General features: G+C 37.3%; 1 protein-coding gene across 1 annotated transcript in view; it reads right to left on the bottom strand.

Annotated features, from left to right (window-relative positions):
• LOC137989093 (hemicentin-1-like) overlaps nucleotides 1-12500 on the bottom strand; it is a 68225-nt gene that overhangs the window by 982 nt on the left and 54743 nt on the right. The window contains exons 10-15 of the mRNA XM_068834980.1: nucleotides 12005-12277; nucleotides 10381-10653; nucleotides 7171-7443; nucleotides 5515-5787; nucleotides 1491-1511; nucleotides 963-1061 (exon numbers count right to left, since the gene is read on the bottom strand). Of these exons, the coding sequence (XP_068691081.1) occupies nucleotides 963-1061; nucleotides 1491-1511; nucleotides 5515-5787; nucleotides 7171-7443; nucleotides 10381-10653; nucleotides 12005-12277 (1212 nt within the window). The remainder of the gene's footprint in view (nucleotides 1-962; nucleotides 1062-1490; nucleotides 1512-5514; nucleotides 5788-7170; nucleotides 7444-10380; nucleotides 10654-12004; nucleotides 12278-12500) is intronic.

Here is a 12500-nt window from a genome sequence, read left to right as displayed (position 1 = left end):
TTTTAAGATTGATTAAGTCATTTTTATCCCTTTGGATTATGTTCACTTTAGACAAATGAGATGTATATGAGATCAGAATGACTGCGCAAAGGTGTCTATTTCTTTCAGAATTTCATTATTGTGTATTACAAGTGGATTGACCAAAACTAATAATTGATTTACCTCGCTGTGGCTGCCCAGTACAGGGGCGGAAAGATCATGTAAAGAAAAAAAAAAGGAAATATAGTTGGTGCGGATGACTTCACCACGTTATTTGAGGATGGACATTACTAGAAGTAAACATGATTTTATGCTGGTAATTTTCATGACAACGAGAGAAATTGCGAATTCTCTAGTTAACCCTACTACTACTACTACTACTACTACTACTACTACTACTACTACTACTACTACTACTACTACTACTACTACTACCACTACCACTACCACCACCACCACCACCAACAAAACCACCACCACCACCACCAAAACCACCACCACTACTACTACTACTACTACTACTACTACTACTACTACTACTACTACTACTACTACTACTACTACTACTACTACACCAAGTAAACATGACTTTATGCTGAAGAGAAGGGCTGGTAATTTTCATGAAAGAAATTGCGAATTCTTTAGTTAAGCCTACTACTACTACCTCTACCAATACCAGTACTACTACTTCAACTACTACTACTACTATTACTACTACCACCACCACCACTACTACTACACCTACAACCACTACCACTACCACTACCACTACCACTACCACTACCACTACCACTACCACTACCACTACCACTAACTACTAACTACTAACTACTAACTACTGACTACTAACTACTAACTACCACTACCACCACCACTAAAAAGATAGACAATAACCCTTCAAATGTACTACACTGCTCCACGAGATCACAAATACCTACACAGAAACATGTAAGACTCTTTAACTTAAGATGATAGATGTGTACCTGTCATCCGTTGTTTGCAAAGGTACCAAACGATTAATGCTGATAACACCACACCAGACAAAGGGCCGACGATGTAGTACCACTGTATAGCTCTGGTAGCTGTAAAAGACAAAACCATGAATTGATGCAAGTTTTTTTTTATAATCATATCTGTCATTCGAGGCTGAATATGGAGTGGGAGAATTGGTACTCTTCTTCATTTACTGGAGCTTAAAGAAACCCAGTCCAACCAGGAGAGGACAGGACTAGATCTTGCTGCACTAGTTTGTGGCAGAACAGCCAGCTCATAAATCATAAGTTAGTCCAATACGCCGGATCATTCGCCTAAAAACACTTAGGTCATCCAGCCATACATAATCACTTCCTGGATTAATGAACACATAAAAAATCCTGTTAAGAACTGCGTGAGTAGACACCCGTGAAGTTCCATCAAGTTTTTGCTCACATATTGATTATTAACTGATTACACGGTGGAAAAAAAGATCTTTCAAAGGAACAAAGAAGCTCACAGCACTTTAAAAAACCTACCTGGTCTTTGTTCTTGGAGCCCTATCAAAAAAAAAAAAAATCAGAAAACTAAACTTTTCTTTTCAGTGTACTGTTTTGAGTGAGTTCTCCAACGAAACAGCTATTGCATTAATGAACTCTACAACCATAATTGGCAAACTCTAATCCCAACCCTTTGTTTTTACATATTTATTTTCCAACCCGAGCAAAAGTTCTGTCAGTATAAAGTGAACTCATGGCAATGCTTGAACTAAAACATCTGGACGATCGTGAATGAGGAGAACAAATTGTCAAAACTCCCAGTTATTTTGTGAAATCGTTAAATCGGCTAAAAAAATAGGTGTTTCAAAAAGGGATGACCTAAAGTGGCATGACCATGTTGAAAAAATTTCTGCGAAAGCCTCACAGAGAATTTATTTGCTTAGGCAACTTAAGAGCGCTGGTATTGGCCGCATTTCTCTGATTCAATTTTACTGCGCATCTATTCGTTCTGTCTGGAAATATGCCTCTCAAGCTTTCCATTTTATTTTATTTGTCTGATCAAATCGAGAGGGTTCAGAAGCGAGTTTTAAAGATTATGCATCCAGAAGTATCATATAGGAAAGCGCTGGAAGATACAAAAAGTTTCAAGGGACCGACAGCTCCTGGCTATTTTGCTAAATTTTTCGCAAACTCCGTACACGTCACTAGATTTCGAAGAAATTTGGAATTAAAATAGTTCCGACTACAAATGCGTTGTCTATAAAAAGAAAAAATAATAATAGTTTAAAAATATAATAATAATAATAATAATAATAATAATAATAATAATAATAATAATAATAATAATAATGCAATATTAATTACAATCCCAGCAACTAGCTTTGTAGATAACTTTGTACACACAAGATCGAGCTGAGCTGTCCTTATACGGAAAAAAGGACGTGATGTCAAGCGTACTATTAAAAAGTACTGTAAGATCGATGCAACGGTAAAATTTACTAATACAAAATTTAAGCACCCTAGCGATGACATAATTTTGTAAACCCAAGTAGGGTTGGACTATGTAAATTATCTTTTTAGGTACGTTCAGCATTTTGCTGTTGTCTTCCTGAAACATCATTAACATTATAGCTTGCGATACTTACTGGATAACCATTCTGTATGTGTGCTCAAATGGCATTCTTATTGCACTGGCTCGTTATATCACACCACAGGACTGTATTATAAACGCAACGTTAGATGGTGGTGACTCGACTCTCGAAACTCAACTCGCTCCAAAAAGAAAAAAAAACATCACGTGTTCTTATGACGTCATCCAAGAGTGGAAGGCACAGTTTGATTGCAATAAAAAAAGAGGCGAACAAATACCATAACAACGAAAAAAACTGTGCGGATAAGGTCGATTTTGTATTTCCTAGGTGTGAATACCATTTGGTATAGAGCCCCGTAAAAGTTCTCTTACGATAAACAGATGCTGATAAATTGTGTTGATTACGTTTAAGAAGAATATCTAGGAAAGGGATTTGGCTACTTTCCTCAAATTCTTTCCTCAAATTCAATTGTGAATTTGATGTTATTATGGCAACTATCTAAAAACTGTAAAAATTGGTTGGCCATTGGCAAGATTAGATGGATCTTTTATGTCCAAAGTTATCTATAAATCTAGTTGCTGGGATTGTGATGAATCGAACAACGTCTATCAGCGAATTATGAAAATCCACCTGTTGAAATTCTACACTAACAGCTTTTAAAGATACTTTATTTCCATTATTTTAAGCTGCAAAGACAATTAATGAGCGAATTTTGCATAATGAATGAGTTTCCAGTAATCGGATCTCTGCTTTATACGCAAAGAGTTCTGGGATCGCTAGGGGACAAAAATTGCAAGGAGCTGTAAGAAAATTTATAGCGAAATTTATTTTGACGTCCAAAATAACGATTATCGGCAGAGATCAACAGTTCTTTCGACCCTGTTTTATCAGAAATTGATTGGGGCAATGTTGACGAGTGGAAAATGTAAGTTTATGTTTGAATAACCGTGAAATATGAAATAACATTTGCTGATTAGCGTCCTTGCTTGCATAAGGTTTATTTTGAAATGTTGACATCATGTTATGGTCTCGAAATATAACAAAATTTGATATAAATCTGAAGTAAGTAACTCACTAAAGCCATTAAACATAATTCGTTTACGCAAGAAGTAACTAATCAGAAAACACCCTATACACACGAAAATACAATTAGAAAATTTACGACCTTAAAACAGGAAAGTCGTTCTCAGAGACTGCAGACTGCAGATGGAAATTGTCTTTACAAAGCTATTGCTCTCTGGAGGGATGAAAGGACTGATGAGAAACATGAGGAAATCCATAGGTTAAGTTATATTTTGATTGAGAAAAATCAACGGTTTTTGAGCCGCTTTTATTTTCTTCAAATTCTGTGGGTACACGAATCCCTGAATCACTTCAATGTATTACAATGCTTACAGTCCAGCAAACCATATTTCAATCTCCTAATCTGCCTCGAGGTAGGTTCTATGTTTCAATTGATTTCGATATGCCTCAACTGTTAAAAAAAAGATTTGCTTCTGTCAAACCACCATCTACAAGTAGTAAAGTCACAGTGACTGGATCCAAGCAATTTTGCCAAGCTTTAACTTCAAACAATTCGTGAAAAGCGTCATCTCCATATACTAATTCTCTGTAGATCTGATCTTTGGAGCAGGTCTTTAATTTGAGGTTTACTCTCACAATCGGACTCTTCTATATACGACGTTGGTCGGTAGGACATTCAGAGGTTCTGTAACCACGTACAAAATGATTTGAACATACCTTTGTACGCATTGACACCTTGACTTGGTCAGGATTAATAGCTCTAGCCAGCAGCCCACGATAAATGATCTATGTTATTCGTGGGCAAGTAAAATCTTAATATTTTAACGTGAGGAAGAATCTTCTGCTTTTCTGGGTACCTTCGATCTTTGTCACAACCCAACACAGCACAATGATTGCCACTAGGCATATTTGCAATATTATTTGAATTGCTGAGTTTAGAAAAGCCAGCCCGCTATACATACGAAAATGCCACTTAAAAGGCTCTTTTGAGTTATTTCCTCCAGATTTATACCCTATTTGTAAATATTTCAAGACCATTTCACAATAAACGTTATAATATTACGCTAGCAAGGAAGTTAATCAGCAAATTATATCTCATATTTCAAGGTAATTCAAACAACAACTTACACTTGACACGTATCAACATTGCCCAGGTCGATTTCTGAGTAAAATGTAGAAACAAAAGCGTCGATCTCTCTCCAAATTCGTTTTTTGGACTTGGAAAGAATTTTCCGCTATACATTTTCTTACAGCGACTTGCAATGTTGGCCCCCTGGCGATCGCAGTACCCTTTGCATACAAAGCAGGAATCCGATCACTGGCGTCATTAGCTATCATTCTTAATTCTTTGTCCTTGCTAGGCTACCCAATTCTCCCCTCCCCCAAACAATGTTGTTTCGTAATAGACCAATTTCGATAAATTAAAGTTCAGTCCTAAACAAAAGGCATCAGCTCGAGGCTCTGGGGAATAAATGTAAGGATTTGTATGAGTTTAATCCCCAGAGCCTCGAGATGATGTCTTTTGTTTAGGACTGAATTTTAATATATCGAAATTGGTCTATTCGTGTGATCTTTGACTACAAACAGACAATATTGAATGAGGGGAGGGGGTCTTTTGGAAAATTTAAAGCGTGGTACAAACAGCCCCGTTCTTTTAAGCTTAAAAACTGCTGTACAGACACAATGTGTCAACTTATTTTGACGCCGATTGTAGATGCGATACCACGGTAAGAGCTTGCAGAGAACATTGACTGTCAAAAATATAAACTTTCGTGGTAGCACTTATCAGTGATCAAGTTTGAGCTTCCAACTGAATAAATTTGGCAGAAATGTAAGTATAAGTGATGAAACATGTGTTTAGTCACCTTAATCAATTAATTAAAGCAAATTGTTATATTCCCCAACCACTATTAGACAACTACACAATTCTGCATCGGTGACAATTTTACCTCTTATTTCGATATCAACAGAAGAGGACGCAGAGCCTGCCTTGTTCAGTGCTTGGCATGAGTATTCACCACTGTCAGAAACTTCAACTTTTTCAATAACGAGTATGCTGCTGTCGTCGTTTTCAGTGATGTTGGCCCTTGGAATCTTCAAAACGTTATTCTTTTTCCACTTGATTTGCGATGTAACTTTATTAGTTTTGCAAGTCAATGTCAGTTTATACCCTTCCAGCATTGTGGGATATGGGTTTGGAGATATCTCAGCAGTGGGAAGTTCTGAGATTAAAGTGGCGCAATTGGGTGAGATAAAAATCCTCACAAAATCCAGTCCATTGCTCAAATAAAATGAAATCAGTGTTAATAAAAGGAAAATCTCGACTACAATATAAAGATAATTCCGGTTATCAATCGCTGGGAAAGTAAATGCAACATAGTTTCATGCTGCTCCACTCAGCTTAAAATGAATGCACTTTTAAAAATTACGATTGAAGACCACGTTTCGATACTTCTGCCTAGTGTCTTCTCTAGGGGTGATCTTAAGATTTTATACTACTCCTTAGATACGATCACTAATGAGCGTCACCTCTTGTCAATAAGGTGTAAATAGGTGTAGAGTAAAACTTGAAAAAACCGCCATGATCACGTTTTGAAGGAGCGAGGGCGGAATTAATGTGCCAAGATTCCAATGAAAGGCGTTGATAGTACCGCCAGATGGCGGTGATAACGTTTGAATGATATATCTCACCCAATTTTATGGTTGGTCTGACAGGCATGTTACGACAAAGCTTCACTATTTTTATGCAAAGGAATATTGCTCTTTCATGCTCCTCTAAACGCACGCCAAACTGACGTTTGGTTTGTCCGATATTATACTCACGTTGGCAGTCATTGCAAGGACTAGTATACACAGCGTACCTGACACATGTTTACACCTCATTAATAAGAAATAGCGCTGACTCGTGTCATGTAAAGTTCCATGTCCTGGGCAGGTAGGAGGTAATGTGATACTTTCTCCATCCTTATACTTCCTAATAGTAACATTTTTCTTTTCCTGATTGGTCAATGTGCAAATATCATCTAAATACATTTTTCGCTGTCGTCCTCTTGCCTTTGTTCTTTCAACTTTTCCTTCCATTATTACACTTAGCAACTCATCGTGTCTCATGACATGTCCAAAATATTCTATTTTCCTTCTGTAATTCGTGTACAACAATCTCCGATGTTTACCAGCCATTTGCAACACTCTCACATTTGCAAGCTTCTTTTTCCAGCTAATGTTGATCATTCGTCTCCAACACCACCTTTCAAAAGCCTGCAATCTTTTCACCAAGTTTGTGTTTAATGTGTGCTAACTAGGGCGCGTATAAAAGGATTCACCTAACAACTTTAGATCACCCCTGGAGAAGGCACTGGGTAGGATTGCAAAAAGTCTTGTCGTAAATCCTATTTTCTATAAGCTGCATTCCTTTTAAGCCGGAGTAGCGGGAAATCCACCTGGCTGCCTTTTGAACTGTAATCTATTTTATCAAGAGATTATGATTCACACTCTTTTGATTTTATTTGGAAGTAAATCTATTCAATTCAAACCCTTTTGTTTTCAAAATCACGTGACACGTGATCTAAATTGTAAATAAAACTCATAGCACAATAAAAGCAAACCTAATACATGAAGAGTAGAATTGGAACTTTCTTCACCAGCCTCGTTTTTGGCTATACACTGGTACCATCCCTCCATACTCTTTGCAGTCTTTGGTAACAGAAGAAGTGACTGGTTTGAAGTATTTGTAATGACAGCACCCGTAGGAAGCTCTCCATTTTCAAATTTCCACGATAGTTTTGGTTGTGGTACACCACTCGCCTTGCAGCTAATGTTGGATGTTTCTCCTTCAACGACAGTCTGGTATTGTGGGGATACGTAAACTACAGGAGCCACTGATTAAAATAAGAGTATTTTAGGAAAATACTTTATAAGAGCAAACTGTATATAACGAAATTTCTTTTAGATCAAATATCACTGACTATTTGCAGAATGTAACATATTCCAGCCGCTGTTAAACAACTACACAATTCTACATACAAAATAATTTTACCTCTTATTTCGATATGAACAGAAAGTGAGATCATTTACTCTCAGCTTAAAAGTGCAGTGTGTGAACGCGGCTTACGTAGTACGCAGAACACGAATTTTAGAACCTAACAGCCCAAAATTTAAGTAAGTGAGTAAATAACGTCGCTTTCTCCTCGATCCAGATCGCTGAAAGCTATACAAAGGAATATAACTGTAATCTTCTTTAATTAAGAAGATATAGCCGTTAAGCTCGAGGAGTAAAAGCACCTAATGCAGAGTAAGGAAAATAAAATGACCATTTTACATCTTACAGGCAATGAAATGAACATTTCATGATTCACGGAAAAAAAAAAAAAAAAAAGAAATTTTTTACACAAACAAATTTTATCAAGTTTGTTACCAGCTACAGTCTTCTGCCATTAAGAAACCATATGGTAAAGTGCGATCGTAGACTAGTTTTTTCGCCATTAAAACTGTTGTTGATTCCAATCAAAACCAGTAAACAGATGCTTTCCAAGTTTTAACGATGGTATTTTAAAAATATTTCATACTTTTTATATATTTTGACAATGCCAGGGGAATTATAAAAATATGTCCTGCATTCAGGATGGTAAAAATAAAAATAAAAAAGACCGAAATCGCTTTCATTCCTTGTCTATTTCTATATTGTTAGGTGACCACTTGTGACAAGCCCACAGACATTATTGTATGCGGCTCTCGTTGCGCGGATAGGACGCGACCCTGTTTCATCAGAAATCGATTGGGGCAATGTTGACGAGTGGAAAATGTGATATAAATCTGAAGTAAGTAACTCAATAAAGCCATTAAATTGTATTTTCGTGTGTATAGGGTGTTTTCTGATTAGTTACGTCTTGCGCAAACGAATTATGGCTTCTAGAAAATTTACAACCTTAAAACAGGAAAGTCGTTCTCAGAGACTGCAGACTGCAGATCGAAATTGTCTTTACAAAGCTATTGCTCTCTGGAGGGATGAAAGGACTGATGAGAAACATGAGGAAATCCATAGGTTAAGTTATAGTTTGATTGAGAAAAATCAACGGTTTTTGAGCCGCTTTTATTTTCTTCAAACTCTGTGGGTACAAGAATCCCTGAATAACTTCAATGTATTACGATGCTTACACTCCAACAAACCATATTTCAATCTCCTAATCTGCCTCGAGGTAGGTTCTATGTTTCAATTGATTTCGATATGCCTCAACTGTTAAAAAAAATATTTGCTTCTGTCAAACTACCATCTACAAGTAGTAAAGTCACAGTGACTGGATCCAAGCAATTTTATCAAGTTTCAACTTCAAACAATTCGTGAAAACCGTCATCTCCATATACTAGTTCTCTGTAGATCTGATCTTTGGAGCAGGTCTTTGAGGTTTACTCTCACAATCGGACTCTTCTATATACGAAGTTGGTCGGTAGGACATTCAGAGGTTCTGTAACCACGTACAAAATGATTTGGACATACCTTTGTACGCATTGACACCTTGACTTGGTCAGGATTAATAGCTCTAGCCAGCAGCCCACGACAAATGATCTATGTTATTCGTGGGCGAGTAAGATCTTAATATTTCAACGTGAGGAAGAATCTTCTGCTTTTCTGGGTACCTTCGATCTTTGTCACAACCCAACACAGCACAATGATTGCCACTAGGCATATTTGCAATATTATTTGAATTGCTGAGTTTAGAAAAGCCAGCCCGCTATACATACGAAATTGCCGCTTTTTTGAGTTATTTCCTCCAGATTTATACCCTATTTGTAAATATTTCAAGACCATTTCACAATAAACGTTATAACATTACGCTAGCAAGGAAGTTAATCAGCAAATTATATCTCATATTTCAAGGTAATTCAAACAACAACTTACACTTGACACGTATCAACATAGCCCAGATCGATTTCTGAATAAAATGTAGAAACAAAAGCGTTGATCTCTCTCCAAATTCGTTTTTTGGACGTGGAAAGAATTTTCCGCTATACATTTTCTTACAGCGACTTGCAATGTTGGCCCCCTTGCGATCGCAGTAACCTTTGCGTATAGAGCAGGGATCCGATCACTGGCAACTCATTCATTGAGGAAAAACCATCAGTTTGGCCTTGTTTTATTCTACAGTCGGGGACGAAATTGTTTACACATTGGCCCTTTCAACCCTCTATTCCGTCATTAGCTATCATTCTTAATTCTTTGTCCTTGCTAGGCTACCCAATTCTCCCCTCCCCCAAACAATGTTGTTTCGTAATAGACCAATTTCGATAAATTAAAGTTAAGTCCTAAACAAAAGGCATCAGCTCGAGGCTCTGGGGAATAAATGTAAGGATTTGTATGAGTTTAATCCCCAGAGCCTCGAGATGATGTCTTTTGTTTAGGACTGAATTTTAATATATCGAAATTGGTCTATTCGTATGATCTTTGACTACAAACAGACAATATTGAATGAGGGGAGGGGGTCTTTTGGAAAATTTAAAGCGTGGTACAAACAGCCCCGTTCTTTTAAGCTTAAAAACTGCTGTACAGACACAATGTGTCAACTTATTTTGACGCCGATTGTAGATGCGATACCACGGTAAGAGCTTGCAGAGAACATTGACTGTCAAAAATATAAAATTTCGTGGTAGCACTTATCAGTGATCAAGTTTGAGCTTCCAACTGAATAAATTTGGCAGAAATGTAAGTATAAGTGATGAAACATGTGTTTAGTCACCTTAATCAATTAATTAAAGCAAATTGTTATATTCCCCAACCACTATTAGACAACTACACAATTCTGCATCGGTGACAATTTTACCTCTTATTTCGATATCAACAGAAGAGGACGCAGAGCCTGCCTTGTTCAGTGCTTGGCATGAGTATTCACCACTGTCAGAAACTTCAACTTTTTCAATAACGAGTATGCTGCTGTCACCGTTTTCAGTGATGTTGGCCCTTGGAATCTTCAAAACGTTATTCTTTTTCCACTTGATTTGCGATCTAACTTCATTGGTTTTGCAAGTCAATGTCAGTTTATCCCCTTCCAGCATTGTGGGATATGGGTTTGGAGATATCTTAGCAGTGGGAAGTTCTGAGATTAAAATGGCGCAATTGGGTGAGATAAAAATCCTCACAAAATCCAGTCCATTGCTCAAATAAAATGAAATCAGTGTTAATAAAAGGAAAATTTCGACTACAATATAAAGATAATTCCGGTTACCAATCGCTGGGAAAGTAAATGTAACATAGTTTCATGCTGCTCCACTCAGCTTAAAATGAATGCACTTTTAAAAATTACGATTGAAGACCACGTTTCGATAGCTCTGCCTAGTGTCTTCTCTAGGGGTGATCTTAAGATTTTATACTACTCCTTTCATACGATCACTATAGGTGTAGAGTAAAACTTGAAAAAACCGCCATGATCACGTTTTGAAGGAGCGTGGGCGGAATTAATGTGCCAAGATTCCAGTGAAAGGCGTTCATAGTACCGCCAGATGGCGGTGATAACGTTTGAATGATATATCTCACCCAATTTTATGGTTGGTCTGACAGGCATGTTACGACAAAGCTTCACTATTTTTATGCAAAGGAATATTGCTCTTTCATGCTCCTCTAAACGCACGCCAAACTGACGTTTGGTTTGTCCGATATTATACTCACGTTGGCAGTCATTGCAAGGACTAGTATACACAGCATACCTGACACATGTTTACACCTCATTAATAAGAAATAGCGCTGACTCGTGTCATGTAAAGTTCCATGTCCTGGGCAGGTAGGAGGTAATGTGATACTTTCTCCATCCTTATACTTCCTAATAGTAACATTTTTCTTTTCCTGATTGGTCAATGTGCAAATATCATCTAAATACATTTTTCGCTGTCGTCCTCTTGCCTTTGTTCTTTCAACTTTTCCTTCCATTATTACACTTAGCAACTCATCGTGTCTCATGACATGTCCAAAATATTCTATTTTCCTTCTGTAATTCGTGTACAACAATCTCCGATGTTTACCATCCATTTGCAACACTCTCACATTTGCAAGCTTCTTTTTCCAGCTAATGTTGATCATTCTTCTCCAACACCACCTTTCAAAAGCCTGCAATCTTTTCACCAAGTTTGTGTTTAATGTGTGCTAACTAGGGCGCGTATAAAAGGATTCACCTAACAACTTTAGATCACCCCTGGAGAAGGCACTGGGTAGGATTGCAAAAGGTCTTGTCGTAAATCCTAATTTCTATAAGCTGCATTCCTTTTAAGCCGGAGTAGCGGGAAATCCACCTGGCTGCCTTTTGAACTGTAATCTATTTTATCAAGAGATTATGATTCATACTCTCTTGATTTTATTTGGAAGTAAATCTATTCAATTCAAACCCTTTTGTTTTCAAAATCACGTGACACGTGATCTAAATTGTAAACAAAACTCATATCACAAAAAAAGCAAACCTAATACATGAAGAGTAGAATTGGAACTTTCTTCACCAGCCTCGTTTTTGGCTATACACTGGTACCATCCCTCCATACTCTTTGCAGTCTTTGGTAACAGAAGAAGTGACGGGTTCGAAGTATTCGTAATGACAGCACCCGTAGGAAGCTCTCCATCTTCAAATTTCCACGATAGTTTTGGATGTGGTACACCACTCGCCTTGCAGCTAATGTTGGTTGTCTCTCTTTCAACGACAGTCTGGTTTTGTGGGGATACGTAAACTACCGGAGCCACTGATTAAAATGAGAATATATTGGGAAATTACCAAAATCTTCTAAATGATCTGCTTAGTTCGCTACATATGCTCCCAAAGCTTCCGAGTGAACGACATGATCTCGTTGTTCAACAGCTAAAAAAACTGATATCAAATGCTGTCCGAGCTTTTAAAACGTTAGTTTAGAAATAAATGTTAAAACAACAACAACAAGGGCAACGCAAAGCTTATTTTATTCATTT

This window comes from Montipora foliosa, unplaced genomic scaffold, assembly GCF_036669935.1.
Source record: "Montipora foliosa isolate CH-2021 unplaced genomic scaffold, ASM3666993v2 scaffold_439, whole genome shotgun sequence".
In the NCBI taxonomy this organism is placed as follows: Eukaryota; Metazoa; Cnidaria; class Anthozoa; order Scleractinia; family Acroporidae; genus Montipora; species Montipora foliosa.
The sequence above is the reverse complement of the archived record's forward strand: the minus strand, read 5'-3'. Positions and strand labels throughout refer to the sequence as shown.